General features: G+C 39.8%; 1 protein-coding gene across 1 annotated transcript; it reads left to right on the top strand.

Annotated features, from left to right (window-relative positions):
- Positions 1 to 9015: 9015 nt before the first annotated feature.
- Positions 9016 to 20470, top strand: LOC120920578 (embryonic protein UVS.2-like). Its single transcript, XM_040332729.1, has 13 exons — positions 9016 to 9111; positions 9604 to 9631; positions 9934 to 10052; positions 11896 to 12106; positions 12855 to 12920; positions 15049 to 15183; positions 15270 to 15387; positions 15866 to 16041; positions 16122 to 16203; positions 16302 to 16429; positions 17766 to 17881; positions 18820 to 19045; positions 20175 to 20470. The coding sequence occupies exons 1-13, from the start codon at positions 9031 to 9033 to the stop codon at positions 20453 to 20455; spliced, it is 1767 nt and encodes a 588-aa protein (XP_040188663.1). The 5' UTR covers positions 9016 to 9030; the 3' UTR covers positions 20456 to 20470.
- Positions 20471 to 20752: the final 282 nt, after the last annotated feature.

Below are 20752 nucleotides of genomic sequence, written 5' to 3'. Positions count from 1 at the left end.
TGTGCGCACCTTTCATCAGTGGACACCACTGTTTACACCACCGTTTGTCGCTTCTCAACAAGCTGACCTTCTGTTTCTGTCTACGAATCTGAGTTGGAGCAAGTACACCCACGGTGAGGTTCCAGTCCAGGCTTACAGCCATCCATCGGGATATCCTGTGGTGAGTGTACTATTGGGCCATCGTCCAGCCGAGCAGATTCGAGTGGAGTCCTTCCATGCGTTTACGATCTGTTGTCGCTGACAAGCAGATCCACGCTATTCGGTAAGAGTATTCCATCTACTCCTGTTTTTACTGTGCAGAAGGTCTTTCCTATGATGAGGATGTTGCCATACACCCCCTATTGATGGACTTTTGTTTTGTGTTTTGTCTTCATTTTTAAATGGACACTTATTCACAGGCTACTGTGATCTTATCACATTGATGCATGGTTTTCACTTGTATATTCCTTATAAGTGTTTTATTAGCGCTGCATATTTTTTCACTGTCTCTATCCAATTTTTGTCATATTGCTTGTGTAGCCTCTCACTTTATATTTTTAGATTAGCGCAGTTTTTTCTCTTTTTTACATTTTCACATTTTGACAAACTACTGTACCTAAAAATCTCCATAGGTGGCGCTTAAAAAAAATAATGGTTACCAGGTTAGAGTCACAGAGGAGTTCTAGTGCTATAATTATTGCTCTTGCTCTGACAATCACGGCGATACCTCACATGTGTGATTTGATCACTTTTTACATATGTGGGCGCGACTTACGCGTGCTGTGCAAGCTCGCGGGGATGGGGGCGCTTTAAACATTTTTTATTTGTTTTTCTCATTTATTTTATTTTTATTTTTTTATTTTTTGTTACTTTAAAAAAAAAAAAAATTGATCACTTTTATTGCTGTCAAATCCCTCCTTTGCACTTTAAAGTATTCAGATCGCCAAAAATGTAAATTTTTAATTCATGTCACTTTTTTTAAAACGTGCGCCACTTTCAGCGGAGTAAACAGAAAGTGACGTTGTGCGTGTTTACAGAGAAAAGACTGAAACTAAGCTGTTTCCGGCTTTGTGTCAGTCTCTCTCTAGCCAGCGGAAGTGGGCCGTATCTCCGGGTGGGACGGGAAGCCCAGTAAGAGTAGCGGGAGGGGGGATGTCCCCTCTCGTTCCTCCGGTATAACAGCCAAGCTGATTTAAGCTGCATTGGTTGTTATCTCTGAAGAGCCAACCGCCCGCTATAAAAAACAGTACTGGTATGATGCCTGCAGCTGCAGGCATCATCCCGGTATCACCCCTGAAAGCCAAGGCCACATATATGCGTACGTTCTGCGGCAAAAGGTTAAATGAATTAATTGATAGTAAATTTGGGCTTAAAAACCTATAAGCATTACAAATGTTTATAAATATACTTGAGGTGATTCTAGCAGGATTAGGGGAAAATTAAGTACTGTTCGTGATACTTTTTTTATTTGCACTAACATATAATTTTTCAGGACAAGTTTTCGGGGTATGTCCCCTTCTTCAAGGTCCAAGCAGTACTCCTGGGTACTGCTTGGACCTTGAAGAAGAAGACATACCCTAAAAGTAGGGAGGAGCTAAACACGGTTTGGTTCACAGCAGAACACGCGAACAGGCAAAACATTTTTTCGAACGCGCAAACACTGTTAAAGTCTAAGGGACACAAACGTGAAAAATCAAAAGTGTTTGGAGACCTGGGTACTGCCCCGGGGGACATGTATCAATGCAAATACAAGTTTTAAAAACAGCCGTCTTTTCAGGAGTAATGATTTTAATAATGCTTAAAATGAATTTAAAAGTGAAATATTCCTTTAAATTTCATACCTGGGGGGTGTCTATAGTATGCCTGTAAAATGGTGCATTTTTCCTGTGTCCCTGCACAAAATGACATTTATAAAGGAAAAAAAGCCATTTAAAACTACTCGCGGCTATAATGAATTGTCGGGTCCCGGGAAGACAGATAAAAGTAATTGAAAAAATTGGCATGGGTTCCCCTACAGTCCATTATCTGGTATGAATATTAAGGGAAACCTCGAACCAAAATTAAAAAAAAGTTTGTCCTGAAAATTTGGATGTTAGTGCAAATAAAAAAAGTATCACGGACACTGTTCTAGACTTTGTCCGATATTCCGAATTGATAAACAATTGGACCAAATCAGCACTGCTGCTACTGAATGGTGATTCTACACAACCAATTGCCCCCATTTGTCCCATACCTATAACAGATCAATTTAAGTATTTGGGATTCTATGTGACCGCCTCTCCTTTTGAGTATGGTTCACTAAACGTCTCCCTGCTAAACAAATTCTGTGATAAAAAAAAATTTGGAATAAATTGCCATTGTCAAATGCAGGTAAGACAAATCTCATTAAAATTATTATGATGCCCCAGCTTCTCTACCTATTACACAACTCCCCTACGAAGCATATCACAATGTTCACTCTCATGCACTGTGTGGTAAGTCCAAACTTGTTATCAGACTCTTATATTGACATGTTAGTATATGTGGATAATAGACATGTGCATTAGTTTGCGTCCGAATGTATTTTGTTCTGAATTTCGCGTATTTTCGTTATCGTTTTAACAAACAAAAACGAACGTGCAGAATCTGAAATCCGAAAGATCCCTCATTAAAAAATGCTTTATTTTCGTTTTCGTTGCTACAACTGTTCGATATAGATAGGAGATTCGACATGATGCTGACAATAGCAATCTGTGTCTATCGAATCTGCGGTCGAATGTGTCTTACCTTAACTCTATTAGTCCAAGATTATTCTACATAGAGAGAAAAGATTTGACATTATAGAGACAGTGTTGGGGTAGACCATTCGACATGAACGACGAAGATTCGACGAAGCAGCAAAAAACATACTGTACAAAACGTTGAATCTGTCATTGAAGGCTTATGGTGTCTGTCGAAAGTTCTAAGAAGATTCGACAAGCAGATAAACTATACAACGCTGCAATCGTACATTTCCGGTCAAATGCTCGGCCCATAGGCTATAGAAGAATTTGAATGTTGGTTGACTAGTAATAATAATTTCTAACTATAATTATTACTATGTATATAAATCCCCAGTAATGGGGTGTGGCATGGGATTTTATTAATGCATGTTGGGTTATTATAGTAGGTATTTAGATATTAACGTATAACATCGGATTGAAAACCACAGAAATCATTCAGAAATCGTAGTATTATAAAAAATATATAAATGTTTAATAAATAAATACAGTCTATTTATACAAAGGAGATCACAAAAAGGAGAACTTAACACCACCGTGCAGCAACTTTCATATGTGTCCCATGCTAGTAGTCCTACATGTTTCCACCTACAGGGGGCTTCTTCAGGGACACACAGACATATAAAATAATCTAAAATAAATAGAGACTTCATAAGCAAACATAGAGAAGTGCGCCGTAGCGCAAATGCCCATATACATTTCTCAGAGGTTTAGGCATACAACAAAAAACGAAGGAAAAAAGACAGGAAAAAAGGATATACATAAATATTATCGAATAGGTGAAATAATCACAAATATCATCAATAATATAATCTTCGCATAAGCATGAAGCAGGTATATACCTCCAAAGTGATCATCAATCCTCCTAGTAAGTGAAGTGTATACGTCCCAATCACAACAGGGTGAACTGCTGTGTAGGTGTGCAACAAGCAGTGCATCACAGTTGACTCCAGTGAGCCGCGTCCAACTAATGAACCTGGTGTGAGAGATATATAGAACGGTGGTCTAAGCAGTTTATCATATGAAGTGGAAAAGATCCCTCTATAGCTGGTAAATGCTCATATTGAATATATATATATATAGGCCATAATGCCAGGGCGCCGTGGTGCAGACACCCTAAAGGTGGACGCCGCACTTGAAGAAGTAGACCCAGAATTAATGGCGTCTGCCCCATAAATACCCTCCCCCAGCATGCACAGCGAGGCTCAACCCTCCTGATTGGCTGCTGGGGAAGAGCACCCAAACCTTGACTCCACTGCTGCAACCTACTGCCCTGGGGTGGAAAGAACACCCCAGCACAACAGGATGAGCCCACTGCACACGCAAGCTGAGACAGAGACCCAATTTGAACATATCAACCAGATCAAAGTTTAACTACACTCTGATCTGCCTCTAAATTTAAATAGCACCGGTACTTTGTAGTAACCACACCTACAACATGTCACTGGATATACAAAATATAGCCTGATATGGCGTAACGATAACTATTCAAAACAAGCCAAGTTAGTGCATGCCGCTCGGTGGAAGGCTCGTGAGATAGTGTCTCAGGTTTTTAAGTATGTTTTTCTGTTACCTTTTGCTTCCCTGCAAAACATATAGTTGCTACCCACCCATATGCATTTTTTTTGCTTACAATTTTGAAATGGTAAATGCCCCCCCCCCCCGCCTATTTTCAACTTCATCAAAATGGCTGAAAACTCTGAAGGCCTTATGTGTTATAGCATATTGTTATCTGAGTTCCACAAAGGCCACCCTAGCAAAGAGACTTTGCTTTGGGAGAGAGACCTAGGTTCCATGAGGTGATCAATTGTAAGTGGCGTTTCAGGCTGTGGTAACCTGCTCTCTGGCCCAGAAGCTCTCTCGAAATTACATTCTCCTACGCTCTCACTACACTCCCCCGAAGCTTTGGCATAGAGTATGGAGCCATCTTGCCAAAGATGCAGAAGGGACCACGGCGACATAATCCATCTATTAAGGCATTTCCCAAAACTTCATCACTATTGGGGGCAGGTTGTAGATACATTAAACATGGTATTTAAGGTAAGGATCCCATTGGACCCCTAATGCTGTCTCTTAAATGTTTTAGAGGAAGTCATTGAGGATGAATACTCTAGGATAGCAATAGGAAGGGCCCTTTTCCACGCAGATTCATTCTAATATTGTGGAAATACCCTGATCCCCCTACACACTGGGTGTCTGCTGTGGGTAATGCTCTGCTTTTAGAACACCATATTTTTACATGACGAGGTTGCCCCGGTAAGATAGAAAAGGTTGCGGACTGTGGTTAGACATCCCTGGTTTCAGCCCATGGGAACTTGTTTATCAGAGGTTGTTCCTGTGTCCAAATAGACCATAGGGTTCTGTTGTTCATTTAAATTAGGATGATTATATGCGCCCTTGTTGCACTTTGGGTGGGATGAAGTCAAGGATACACAATACCAGCATTGTATTTCATATGAGTATGTGGACACGGCATCTGTCTGTGTCAATGTTTCTGTAATTACCGCCTTTGGATATCTATGTGGATGTAAGCTTTTTTGTATTGTCTTGTTTTGGACTGTTATGTTGCCGTTTAATGCAATAAACCTTTTCCTTATTTAAATGTGGATAATAATTAAAAAAAATGTAATACATAAATGAAAAAAATATAGATAGATATAGAATTTAATTTAATATATCTACAAAACTAAAATGAAATGTCGAGGATCATTATTGATCCAATATCAGTACATCTGGAACATTTGGAACAGAAAACTCATAATCAAACAAGAAAATATGTTATCATAAACCAAAGGGTGATCATGTATTGAGTTACATTTTCCAGCCAGAACTAGCTTGGATCCACTAGTTCTGGGACTTTCTCTGCTTGGCTATATGCCCATTCTCCTTCTTGACTTGATAGTGCAATATTTATTGGTTTTAAGATTGCTTTACTGAAACATGTATTACTACAATATGAGGCTGTTTGGGTCTCCTCTCTACCTTTTGTTTTGTTTTTTTTGCAGTTTTGAGTTTCCCAAGAAGGCAGCAGCATGGCCAGTAGACATAGATAATATTCAATGTCACATTGGCACAGTGGCAAAGTGGTTAGCGCTTAGGCTTGACAGCACTGGAGTGAAGACCAGGTTTATGAAAATTAAAGTGGTTCTAAAGTCAGAAGTTTTTTTATCTCTATGCATTAAAATTAAAATATAAACTTTGTGCAGCAGCTTCCCTCAGACTCCCTAACACTTTCCTGAACCCCATCTCGATCCAGCGATGTTGCACGAGAGTCATGGCTGTCCAGGACTTCCCTCCTCATTTGCTGAGACAGCAGCGAGGCACCAATGGCTCTTGCTGCTGTAAATCAAAGTCAGTGAGCCAATGAGGAGATGGAGGAGGTGGGGCCGAACCATGGCTCTATGACTGAATGGACACACAGAGCAGGAGCGTTGGCTGGGGACCATAGAAGAGGATGATTTGGGCTCCTCTGTGCAAAACCACTGCACAGAGCAGGTAAGTATAACATGTCTGACAGTCTACTGACTGGAATGGTACCAACTGGATTGGAGAAAAGCCAATATAGCACCATTATTTAAAAAAGGGTCAAAATACATCCCTGGGAATTACAGACCAGTTAGCCTAACATCAATAGTATGCAAGTTCGTGGAGGGGATGATAAGGACAATATTTTAGTAATGAAAACGGTATCATTAGCAGTAATCAGCATGGATTCATGAAGAATCATTCTTGCTAAACCAATCTATTAACCTTCTATGAGGAGGTGAGCTACCATCTAGGCCCGTAGTTGTAGTGTATCTGGATTTTGCAAAAGCATTTGACACAGTTCCCAATAAATGTTTACTGTACAAAGTAATGGACCATAGAATGAGTACATGGATTGAAAACTGGCTACAAGGGCGAGTTCCGAGCATGGTGATAAATGGGGAATACTTGGAATGGTCAGGAATGGGAAGTGCAGTCCCCCAGGGTTCTGTGCTGGGACCAATCCTTTTCATAAATGGCCTGGAGGATGGGGTAAACAGCTCAATCTCTGTATTTGCGGACGGCACTAAGCTAAGCAGGGCAATAACTTCTCCGCATCATGTGAGAACCTTGCAAGAAGATCTGAGCAGATTAATGGGGTGGGCAGCTACATGGCAAATGAGGTTTAATGTTAAAAAATGTAAAATAATGCATTTGGGTGGCAAAAATATGAATGCAAGCTACTCACTAGGGGGTGAAACTCTGGGGAAATCTAGGATGGAAACTAACAAACAGAATATTGGCATGCATTAACCTCCCTGGCGGTATGATTCTTTCAGAAAAAAGGTGCTGAAAGCGGTACCATTATTTGCAAGGAAATTTGGCGTTTTATACTGTAGGCCTGTAATTTTAGGAATAACTCACTTAAATCTGACCAAACAAGAGTATTGTAGGGATCCCGGGGTATGACATTTTTTTAAAAACAAAATTATAAATTATAATATAATAAATAATTATAAATAATTATAACAAATAATAATATAATTAAAATAAAAATGATTCAATAATGTAATCAACTCAAAATCACTGAAATTTGCTCAGTTGCAGAATTGTCGCTGTCATTACTTTTATTTTTTTTATGACGAATTTCCCCAAAAATCGTTATCGCACAATTCTGCAAGTGATTATAATTTATTATCGCTGTTTTCTAGCTGATCTAAAACCATTTTTGACATAAAGGGACACTTTTGGTTGCTATGGACAATCTACAGTTTGCAGGGAGAAAGAACAGTTTTTATTATATAAAAGTACATGCAGGACACTGGGCAGACCACTAGGGACAAGGGGTGTGTGTATTTTTTACATACAGTACTGTAATCTATAAGATTACAGTATACTGTATGTAATGTGTTTGTTTACGTTTTTGAATTTGGCGCCGTTCTCCGCTCCCGTGCGTCGTAACGTCGCAGGGAACGTAGATCAGCGGCACAGGAGGATGCTGTGTGAATCGAGCGAGGTCCCGCTCGCTCACACAGCGCGGTGGCATCGCTGGATCCAGGGACAAGGTAAGAAACCACTGCCTGTGGATCCAGCGAGGTGAGCCCGAGTCTGACTCGGGGTTACCGATCGCAACACAGAAATCGAATCCCGAGTCAGACTCGGGAATACCGCCAGGGGGGTTAAAAAGGGGATTAACTTGATTAAAGCAATAATTCTCACTTTCTACAAGACTCTGGTCGGGCCTCACCTGGAGTATGGTGTCCAGTTCTGGGGACCAGTCCTCTGGAAGGATGTACTGGAAATGCAGTGAGTACAAAGAAGGGCAACAACGCTAATAAAGGGTCTGGAGGATATTAGTTCTGAAGAAAGGTTACAAGCACTGAACTTATTCTCTCTGGAGAAGAGACGCTTGACAGGGGATATGATTTCAATTTACAAATACCGTACCGGTGACCCCGCAATAGGGATAAAACCTTTTTGCGGAAGGGAGTTTAATAAGACACGTGGCCACTCACTAAAATTAGAAGAAAAGAGGTTTAACCTTAAACTGCGTAGAGGGTTCTTTACTGTGAGAGCGGCAAGGATGTGGAATTCCCTTCCACAGGCGGTGGTTTCTGCAGGGGGCATCAATAGTTTCAAAGAACTATTAGATAAGCACCTGAATGACCGCAACATTAAGGGATATACAATGAAATACTGATATATAATCACACACATAGGATGGACTTCAACCTCACCTACTATGTAACCATGTTAATTTTTTTTAATGAAAAAAATTATAGATTTTAATATCACTTTAAGCAATCAAATTTTAATTTAATACAATCAAATTTCAGATTAAAAGAGAAATGATCTCTGTTAGTATACTATGGGTTTTTGCATTTTGCAAAACATCATTGCTCATGGCACTGTAGTGATTAATTATCTCAAAGACTGGGTATAACCTTGAATACAAAAATAAATGTAAAATTACATTGCCAGTCCCAATTTTTTTAAATTTTAGCTGAAAAAATCAGTTGATGATGAATGACTTTTTATGTAATTATAGACAATGTTCAGGAGACCATGACAATCAGTTACAAGCTGGGCAGCTGAACACCAAGATAATAATAAGATAATAATGACCATAGTGTCACACATGAAATAATTATATGGTTCTAATTCCCATACACGTCTATTTAGGTCATTCTTGAAATTTGGTTTCCTGTCTCATGATTGGTCAGATCTTCTCTGGTACCTGTATAAAAGGTGATAGAGAAGATGAGTGTCAAACCAAGCTTCAGAGAGAAGATATTTCACATTACAGTGAAGGAGAATTCTGAACAAGATGAATGAAAAAGTCTTCCTCCTGCTTCTTGGCTGTGTGACGGGGCTGGTGACCAGTCTACCTCTATCTGCACAAATACAGGTGAGATGATGAGCTGACATGAACAGTACAGGGGACAGGTCAAAACTATATTTAGGAAAGTATAACATCCAATAAGTTACCAATATTAGTTAGTAGTTAAGTGTAACTTTAACCAAAATTCTTTCCCCTTAGATTTGGATAAAGTGGTGGGGGGTTAGGAATCCTCTTAGAGTTTAACACTTTCTTATTACTGTTTGGATCCACTGTAGGGAGATTTGACTTTTGTATAGGCCATTGCCACTAGGACAGAAAGTGAGGGGAAATACAAAATGTTATAAATGTGAACAGAACAGGGAATACGGTAAAATCTTCCAATGATGACTGTTGTGGTAACATCTGTCTAAGAAAGAATTTTACCTCACTTTTGAGAGATTCCCAGTAGGGCTGAGGAGGGCTCTGCCGGGTGTAGAAGAGTTGGGGCCAAGACTTGTTATCTCTTATTATTGTATTTCATTTGAAATAAGATATTGATACAAAACATTTACTTTTCAGGACAATCTACTTGGAGAGAACAAAGATGGTAAGCTTTTTAACATTTTTATTTAAGGAATAATGTTTGCTTTCTTTCTGTTCCCCATCATCTGTTTTGTTTGTTCTGCTTTTTCCCCCAGTTCATTAGTCTTTTTTTAATAACATTCCTAATCCTAAATCAAAATTGTTTGCACTGCTCCATTGGCCCTAATCAGCCTAGCCTAAGAGGAACCTGGAACTCCAAAAAAGGGAGGATGAACTATGTATATACAGTATACACATAAACATAAAATGATGTCATGTACTATTATGAATCTCCTTACTATAATGATTATATCTATATTCTTACAGTGCAGTGTGGAGGATCCTTCTTTGACTCTCAAGGCAGCTTCACATCTCCGGGATACCCAGGGAACTACAGTCCAAACATGAATTGTAACTTCACCATCACAGCTCCTGTTGGAAATAAGGTAAAACAAGATGCCTTCAAAATTCTCCCTAATTATTGGACTTCCTCATTCTCTAAAAGTGTTGGTGGTAATTTGTGAAGCTGGCTGAGAACTGGTGGTGTGACATTTGTAAGTGGTTTATGAAGATTTACTTGACTTTGCAGCACTGGACTCATTTCTGCCATCCTGATTGAGAGTAACAGGAGCACAGGGGAGAGGAAGGGAGGGGGCTGATCAGTTTCTTGAGTCTATTGTAGACCGGTGAATGACAAAGAAATCAGCCAGTAATGTAGGAGGAGCACAGAAGATCTCCCAGCTCTGGATTTTTCCTTCCTTGTCCGGAAATTGTAGATTGGTGACCATTACACCGCAGGAACAGAAAGGACTTCCTTTTTCCAACAAGATTCCTAAGCACTGCCTTTTATGTGCAGTGTCATTCCTAAAGCGACCTAAAATTCTTAAAACTAAAAATGTATTTTTTTCACATTAACAATCATTAGATGTGGTGGCTACATCCGTTTTCTTTGGCTTTTCCTCATTTTCACCTGGTGATCTGACCAGTAACACGCCTCCTGTATTAGTGAGACGCTACTCTGGATGAATGAGAACAAGAGGTACAGCAATCAGCAGCACTGTCTGTTTGGGGGAGGGGAGTGGTAAATATATTAACATATTTAAATACACTAACAAGTTAAATCCAAATTTCAGTTCACATTTTGAAATCAGTTACAGTTGTTTTTTTTTCCATTTGGGATAAAGGTTTTACATGAATAAATTAAGCTGGTCATTTTAAGCATCGCTGTCAGTGTTGAATGATTTGGCTTATCCATGTAAACTGATACATTCTGCACGATAGCTTGTGCTTTTGAAAAACAACAGACTTGCTGGCTGGATCACTAAATGAACATAGAAAAAAGACTACAAAAGAAAAACAAAAGCAGCCATCACATGTAAAAATTGGTAAACTGCAATATAATAAATGTTTGCTCTTGGGTTTAATGTGGCTTTAATGTCAAATATTATTTCAGGTAGACTGTAACATCAATGAATTGTAAGAAACAAAGGGCCAAATCCACAAAAGAGATACGCAGGCGGAACTGCTGTTCAGCCTGCGTATCTCTGTGCCTAACTTTGGAAACGATCCTCAAAAGTATTTTTCCAAAGTTAGGCAGAAGATCTGACATCTATAAGACACTTACACTGTCAGATCTTAAGATGCAGTACCGCATCCGCCGCTGGGGGCATTTCGAGTCGAAATGCCGCCTAGCGTATGCAAATGAGTACTTAAGCAGATCCACAAAGCTTTTAAGCTTTGTGTTTTCTGCGTAAGTTACGATTTGCACGCGTAAAATTAGGGCTGGTTTTACAATGTGTAAAGTTAGTACACCATGTAAAACCAGACCTTTTTTTCGATCGCCGCAATTTTTTTTTAAATTTGAATTTTTTTTCCCGGCGCGTAACTTTTTTTTCACCCGTCGCAACTTTATTGTCCCGTCGCAATCCACAAAGCCCGGCGTAAATTACGTTTGCGCGCTGCACGTCGGGAAAAATGACGTCACACGCATGCGCAGTACGTCCGGCGCGGGAGCGCGCCTAATTTAAATGGGAATCGCCCATTTAAACTAGGAACGCCTTACGATGGACGGAGTTAAGTTGCGCTGCCGCAATTTTCCGGGTAAGTGCTTTGAGGATCGGTACTTAACTTCGGAAAATTGCGGCAGTGTAACTTAACTCTGAAAAGTTAAGTTAGGCTGCATGTCTGTGGATTTGGCCCAAAATACTTACTTTAATGCTATATAAAATTGTGTGTTTGTTGTATGAACACAACACTGTCATGTTAGTCATAATTGTATTTCTTTTTCAGATTGCTCTGACCATAAGTGACTTCCATTTAGAGTCTTCCAGTTTCTGTATGTACGACTATCTAACACTCTTCATGGATGGTACAAAAAGGGGTCCATTCTGTGGGGATCGCACCATCCCTGTGCTTTACTCCAAAGGCAACTCTATGGTTCTCGTATTCCACAGTGACCAGTCTACCCAGGCAAAGGGCTTCCAAGTCTCTTACACCTTCTGTGAGTAGCTCAGTTCTATCTGCTTATATCTAATATCAGCAATGGACGTTATAAGATAATAGAGGTCACTTTCTTGCAGTATTTTCCTTTCCATAAATTATTTTTTATTCACCTGCAATGTGACTTTGAACTTGCAAATACATTTTGACTATTCTCAGAGTCACTTCACTAGCACAGTCCTGCTCCCTCATTGTTTCTCTTAGCCCTGCCCTCTTCTGGGAGTGTCCAATTACTGTCTGTGCTGGCCCAGCATCTCTGCCCCTCACCTCCCCCCCATGAACATTGATTTAGCTGCCGTTGGAGGAGTGAAGAGGAATATTATAAAGTGTCATTTGAGTGAAATCTCTGAGTCTGCTGGGGCTGATGACATCACATCCAAGCAGCAGTTTCGAGCTTTTGGCTGTTTACACAAGGGAGATTTTTTACATTTAATGACATTCCTAAAATATGTTAAATGCACATATAATCGTCTGCATGTTTTTTAGACTTTGGCAACAGGGTATTTTTTAACGTCATCTCCTATTGTTTAGGTGACAGTGTTTATGATAATCATGGTGATTAAGGCAAAGACTTAAAGAATTTCCCAACCAGAAGTTTCACAGATCAGTGATAGCTTTGTGGAGCTACCCTATATTTCCATTAATTTATCATTCAAATTATAAAATGGGTTCAATATTTACACAAAATTAAGTCACTTGAATTTTTTTTATTTCACTAGATATGCCTAATCAGTATTTTGTATACACAGCCCCAAAGAGTGAAGACTCCGAAGTGCCACAAGGGATCTTCAGCAAGATTTTGAAAGCTAATAAAGGTAATTATTCTAATCCACAGGATTCTTTATTGCATTATGATGGTGCTAAATCCAGGCAATGGAACAGACAATAACCAATTATAATGCATAAAGTTATGAGTGTCAGGATCCTTTAAATCATGCACTGATGGACTAAACAATAGGGTGTGAGGAGAAATATGGCGTTATTGTCTTGGGGTACAAGATCTTTGAATGAGTCTTTAAAAATCACTATTTCATTTCTAAAAAGACTGATGGGTTATTTTTATTCACTTCTACCATTGCAGTGAAACTTGTGAGATAGAGAGGTTGATGTATTAAAGGCAAATAGACTGTTCACTTTCCAAACTTTGGAAATTGCACTTTGTTTGGGAATTTAGTAGAATATCGCATCAATAACTCTAGTAAAACTGTGTATTCTTCTGTTGTAATTTCTAGTTCTAAATCTACAATTAAAGCTGAACTCCAGGTAGATAAAAAAAATATATAAATTATTGCAGCTCTGTATTCCTTACTATATCTTAATTGTACTCTTTTAACCCCTTCCCGACCGCCGCATGTACATATACGTCGGCAGAATGGCACGTACAGGCACATTGGCTTACCTGTATGTCCCTGCCTAGACGTGGGTGGGGGGTCCGATCGGGACCCCCCCCACGACTTGCGGCGGTCGGGTCCCCTCGGGGAGCGATCCGGGACGACGGCGCGGCTATTTGTTTATAGCCGCTCCGTCGCGATCGCTCCCCGGAGCTGAGGAACGGGGAGAGCCGTATGTAAACACGGCTTCCCCGTGCTTCACTATGGCGCTGCATCGATCGAGTGATCCCTTTATAGGGGAGACTCGATTGATGACGTTATTCCTACAGCCACACCCCCCTACAATTGTAAACACACACTAAGGCAGTGTTTCTCAATTCCAGTCCTCAGGCCCCCCCCCAAAAGGTCAGGTTTTCAGGATTTCCCTCAGATGAAAAGGCTGTGGTGATTACTAAGGCAGTGAAACTGATCAAATCACCTGTTCAAAATAATGGAAATCCTGAAAACCTGACCTGTTGGGGGGGCCTGAGGACTGGAATTGAGAAACACTGCACTAAGGGAACACTAACTCCTACAGCGCCCCCTGTGGTTAACTCCCTAACTGCAACTGTAATTTTCACAGTAAACAATGCAATTTAAATGCATTTTTTGCTGTGAAAATGACAATGGTCCCAAAAATGTGTCAAAATTGTCCGAAGTGTCCGCCATAATGTCGCAGTCACGAAAAAATCGCTGATCGCCTCCATTAGTAGTAAAAAAAATTTTTTTTATAAAAATGCAATAAAACTATCCCCTATTTTGTAAACGCTATAAATTTTGCGCAAACCAATCGATAAACACTTATTGTGATTTTTTTTTTACCAAAAATAGGTAGAAGAATACGTATCGGCCTAAACTGAGGGAAAAAAAATGTTATATATGTTTTTGGGGGATATTTATTATAGCAAAAAGTAAAAAATATTGAATTTTTTTCAAAATTGTCGCTCTATTTTTTTTTATAGCGCAAAAAATAAAAACCGCAGAGGTGATCAAATACCACCAAAAGAAAGCTCTATTTGTGTGGAAAAAAAGACGCCAATTAGCTAGTTAGTTTGTTTTGGTTGCCCAGTGGGAAGGGGTTCAGCTAAGCTTAGCATCTTCCCGGGCATTTCTAAGTTCTGCCCCCCATAGTAGGACGGCTCTACTCGGGGGCTTGCTTTCTGCTGTGTCCTGCATGGGAAGATTCAAGAGTCCAACTTCACTGCAGCAGAGCAAAATCAGGTCTCCTCCCCTGCCAAACAGGGCTGTGCTGGGTCACAGAACTGAGTAAAGCTGGGAATTTGGACTGCATGGAAATATCTAAACATGTTTCTCCAGATGCACAGATTCCAACTGTGCCTATTCTATTCTGTTTTATACCCCAACACTGTACTGTACTGCATCATGATTAGATGCAGCCGCTGTTAGTTTTAAAACTTTCTGTTTGGATCCATCCATTTTTCAATCAAAAGATGTCAGGTGAGAGGGAAATGACAGAGCCACCCACATAGCAAAGTTCAGCCAGTTCACAGTGTATGAGCAGCTTAAATGCAATGCATTTTAGTGTATTAACTATAATTTTCTGTATTTTCAGATAGCAAAACACCCATGTATGGAGGCGATGTGCTGGTACAGAATGAGCGCAGTGCCATGAACTGTCCTTCTTGCCTTTGGCCTAAAAGTGATAGTGGTAGTGTTCTTGTTCCCTATACCATAGATTCCAGCTACAGTGAGTTCCCTCTATTTTCTCTTGCATTGAAGTATTTATTGCTATTTGTTATTTGTAGAAACCCAACCTTCTATCTCTGTTTCCAGGTGCCAGTGACCTGAACAGCATTGTGCTCGCCATGGCCGAGTTTGAAACATTGACTTGTGTGAGGTTTGTGCCTCTTACAACAGAAGATGATTACATCAACATCACTCCTGGTGATGGGTAAGGTTGTCTATTGTTTATCATAGTTTTTCACAGTAGGGAGCATCTAAAACATAAACACCTTAGACTTTACGGCACCTATTTGTGCATGATGGATTCTCTTTTTAATTTCCTCCAAAAAAAAATGAAAATACATGTGACAGTCACAAGCCAACAACAAGGTGCTTCTTGGTTGTCTATTTTTTTTGTGTACCTAGCAGAAATAGCACAGGGACATAAGATATTTATCCTGGCGCTGCTAACATTGAGTATATAGTAGAAAAATGGAAGTGACTGAGAGGGAATGGGGCTTAGTGTCAACAGACTCAATGGATTCCACTTAAAATTTCACAATGAAAATAAAACCAGCACAAACAGATATTGATTGTTTTCTTTCTGTAGTTCAGATTCAATCATTGTTTCTATTAAAACTATTGTCTTAGGCTCCCACATGGTATTAAAGCATAACTCCTTTGAACTGTATATCTACAATTTCTAGCTGTTACTCATATCTTGGAAGAACTGGTGGAAGCCAGACAGTTTCATTGGGTGGAGGCTGCATCTACAGGGGTATTATACAACATGAACTAGAACATGCCCTGGGCTTCTACCATGAGCATGTAAGAAGTGACCGTGACAATTATGTTGACATCAATTTCCAGTATATCCCTAAAGGTACTGCAGACATTTACACAAAGCAAATTCAGTCATGTTTTCAAAGAAGAGACATTACCACTGCTTTTTTGTTGTTACAGGAAAATTGGGTAATTTTGCTAAAGCGGACACCAATAACCTGGGCAGTCCATATGATTACGGTTCAGTGATGCATTATGATGCGTAAGTCATGGCTTTTGTGTTAGCTGGTGAATTACCGATAAACTATAGAATATTTTAATGGTAATATGTCGATTTTTTCTCTATTCAACATTTTCCAGCTATGCATTCACCAACACTTCAAACAAACCCACAATCGTCCCCAAGCCTGACCCCAATGTGCCTATTGGGCAGACAATTGGACTGAGCCTCTTGGATGTCACTAAAATTAACCGACTTTATCAATGCAGTAAGTTTCTGTACATTCCAATTTCATGGGTTAAAAACATTAGAAATTATACTTTTTTATGATTGCATTTTAAGTGAATTTTTACAGTTTTGAAAAATTTTGACAAAAAACCCCCACAAAGGGCCAGATTCAGAGAGAGAGAGATACGACGGTGTATCTCCTGATACGCCATCGTATCTGTGTCTTACACTGGTCGTATTTATGCGCCTGATTCATAGAATCAGTTACGCATAGATATGACTAAGATCCGACAGGTGTAACTGTGTTACACCGTCGGATCTTATCTGCAATTTAAAAATGGCGCAGGGGGCGTTCCCGCTGATTTACGATGAGAAATATGTAAATCAGCGAGATACGCCAATTCACGAAAGTACGCGGACCCGACGCAGTGTTGTTACGACGTTTCCGTAGCGGCTTTCCCGGCGTATACTTACCCCTGCTTCTACGAGGCGCAGCCAATGTTAAGTATAGCCGTCGTTCCCGCATCGATTTTGAATTTTTTTACATCGTTTGCGTAAGTCGTTCTGGAATATGGATGGACGTCGTTTACGTAAGCGTCGAAACCACTGACGTCCTAGCAACGTCAGTGGGAGTAATGCACGCCGGGAAAATTCACGGACTGCGCATGCTCATTTAAATCGGCGCAGGGACGTGCCTGATTTGAATAGTACACTCCCCCTAGCCGCGGAATTTGAATTCCGCCGGGGGATTTACGATCCGCCGCCGCAAGAATGGAGGTAAGTGGTTTGTGAATTACCCACTTGCCTCTCAAACTTGCGGCAGCGTATCTTAAATCACATAGATCACGCAGATCTGCTGAGCTGCTGATCTATGTGAATCTAGCCCAAAATGTGCACTTTTGTGTCTGGCCCCTACTATGGGTGTACACAATAAATAATGTACACATATGTGGTATCCCTATGCATCTCAAATTCAATTTGGGTTATTTATTTATTGTCATTTAAGAACGATATAGCTAGATTAAAAAAAAATGATATTGCTTACAATTTGGCCAGTTTTCATTGAAAAAAAGTTAAATATCAGGAAATGTAGTTTTTACCATGAAATGAAGGCTCAATTTGCCCTGAACAAACAAAGTATAATACACAAGATGTGACACGGCATTGAGGCAATAAGGATCTTTTATCTTCAATGTAAAGGGGTTAAACTCAAGGTTCATTTGATTTTAAGTTCAAAATTCCAGCAGTTTTAATCTAATAGAAGGTTAATACCCCTTCCCCTGTTTCCGACCAATATATTATTAATATTATTATTATTATCAGTCTATTCCTCCAATAACTAAATATAATTTATATGTCTATTTCTCCCTTCTCAGGTGTCTGTGCGACTTTGCTTAATAATAAGACAGGAATTTTGACTTCTGACAACTATCCCTCTGCTTATCCTAATAATGGTGACTGCGTTTGGTTGATCAGAGTTCCATCAGGGAAGGTGAGGAGACAGAAATGTAGAGATGCAAAATGTGACCCTAAATGTCTAGCAACCTAGCTGTGAAAATGAACTGCCATCTGAAGATTGTTTTGTACACCACCTACATTTTACATTCATAAAAATAGAGACTTGACTAGTTTAGAGCCACGCAATAGGTCCAAATACTCCCTACCTGAACATCACACTTTTGTACCTTTGTACATTGAAGTGGAGCCATTGCGGTGGTTTGACTTTATGGCTGAGACAGGGGTATAGAGAAGGTCGTTTAAGATGTAAATGCCTCTAAACCTCATACTCTGCTTCAACCACCAATTGCTCCATATGTTGGAATAATACTTCCCTTCATTATGGCCCACTTCATTGCTGGAAGCAAATGTGCCAGATTTATTTTACCCCACATCTGATGGTGAGGTCATTGTAGGAATGGGGGTTTAGCAGGAACAAAGGGGGTTTTGGATTAATTTGTGGCTCTGGTTCTTACAAGTATGTTACCAATAGTAACAGTATTGCAATATCCACAGTCCCAGGTTTCTTTGACTTAACTCAATATAGCATAAAACGAAAGACTTCTGTTAAAAAATTCTTCCCCCCCCCCCCCAAATGTGTCTTGTTTAAACTTATTGGTTTCCCTAAACAAACCACAAGCAACAAATAATCAGAGGGAGCAGAAGAGTTCTGTTAACTGGAAAATCAATGGAAAATACACACATGTTTCAAGAAATATCGTAGATAGAAATGTCTATAGCTGCAAGATATTTTAACAGAAATTAGAATCCTACATATTCTTGTGTTTTTTTTTCTCTGAAGGACTGTTCAAGCATTAATATAGCAATTGATTGCATCATATTGGAATTACATATTAACCCAGTTTGCAGTTACAAGTATGGGAAGTTTGGGGTTTACTGTAGATAATACATTTTCCTTGTGTCACTTTTTAGGCTTCAGTGAAATTCAGTACCTTTAATATCCAATCCACTCCTAACTGTGACTCAGACTACATGAGGATCTATGACGGTCCCTCTAAGAACTCTCCTGTGTTGTTGGATAAAATATGCGGAAGTCAAACCATCCCTCCAATCATCGCTTCCACAAGCCAGATGCTGGTCCAGTTTGTCAGTGACGGGGCTGTTTCTGGGGTCGGCTTCCAAGCTTCATATAGCTCAGGTATGCTGATTTATTTTATTGGTAAAGAAAAATACTGAAGAATCATAGATACAGAGGAGATCCCTCCCAAGGAGGAACTATTGGCACAACAGTTTGATGCCATATAACCTCTGTTTGCAACCTTTGAGGTAATCCATGCAGTTTCTTAGTATATACAATTACATTTTCCAGTTAGATTGTTCAATGTGTATGTTGGTCAACTTTAAGAGTGATAACAATTACCTCTATGGCTTATTTTGGATCAGATACTGTATAAATTCTTCTTTCTTGTGGTATATCTCTGCTGTCTGCCCTTCTGCGAAACTAAGAAGTTGTTAAATTCCTATGGACTTCTTTGCGGTTGACAATATCATCCAAAATTCTCCAGTGTGGAGTGCAGTGACCAGACTTTCTTTTCCCCAGCACTGCATTGGTTAAATGCTTGCTTTGCTTAGGGCAGATTGGCAAAGTTCAAAAAATTACCCTGGCAGCCGGTGGTCATCTATGCTCTCCAATGTCCCAGTATGTGGGCGAGCCCTCAACAAGTTCATGTACAATGCATGACTGCTGATCCTGTGTTGTATTTGATGACATCTGAGAGTCTAAAGCCAGGAGAATGGCAACAAGAAGCAGCTTCAGGGACCAGTAGTACAGCATGGAGGAAGCCTGTGGGAGGGATAAATAAGATAAGCATTTCAACTTATGTATCACCTTCTAGACTAAAGATGCTTGTAACCCAAGCAGTGCAGTGGGGGGAACAATATGGATAGATTTTACAGCATCTGTACTTATACCATTTAGGACAAAATAATAGGTTTGTATGGAAGCCCACCCACCTCCACTACAGTTATTTATTTTCATAGGACACTCCTGTTTTCTTACCAGTGCTCTGTGAAACACTTCTGGGTAAGGCAGAACGTGTGACTCTCTCCCATTCCTGCCCTGAAGCAGCATTTGGTGCCTGTGTAGGCCATCTCTACATCTGAGCTCTTCATTGAGGGTTGGAGAGTGGGGTCCTAGCCTAAGAGGAACTTGGAACTTCGAAAAGGGAGGATGAACTATGTATATACAGTATACACATAAACATAAAATGATGTCATATACTATTATAAATCTCCTTACTATATTGATTATATCGATATTCTTACAGTGAAGTGTGGAGGATCCTTCTTTAACTCTCAAGGCAGCTTCACATCTCCGGGATACCCAGGGAACTACAGTCCAAACATGGATTGTAACTTCACCATCACAGCTCCTGTTGGAAATAAGGTAAAACAAGATGCCTTCATAATTCTCCCTAATTATTGGACTTCCTCATTCTCTAAAATTGTCACACAAATAAAATGTAATGTTGTACAGACTCATTACAATCTGAATGTACAACCCCCTTTGAATTTACCAGTGTTCACCAGGGCCTACCTGATTAAATAGAAACGGAATGTATTGTTTAGGGCATTACAATACATGTCTGATGGCAAATCTAATGTAGATTTCTCTAAGATTATCTACCACCAAGACGTTCTGGATCTTTTCCCAGTGATGACAGGAAGTGTTGGTGGTAATTTGTGAAGCTGGCTGAGAACTGGTGGTGTGACATTTGTAAGTGGTTTATAACGATTTACTTGACTTTGCAGCACTGGACTCATTTCTGCCATCCTGATTGAGAGTAACAGGAGCACAGGGGAGAGGAAGGGAGGGGGCTGATCAGTTTCTTGAGTCTATTGTAGA

The sequence above is a fragment of the Rana temporaria genome, chromosome 13, assembly GCF_905171775.1.
Source record: "Rana temporaria chromosome 13, aRanTem1.1, whole genome shotgun sequence".
Taxonomy (NCBI): domain Eukaryota; kingdom Metazoa; phylum Chordata; class Amphibia; order Anura; family Ranidae; genus Rana; species Rana temporaria.
This window is presented reverse-complemented; position numbering and strand designations above follow the sequence as displayed.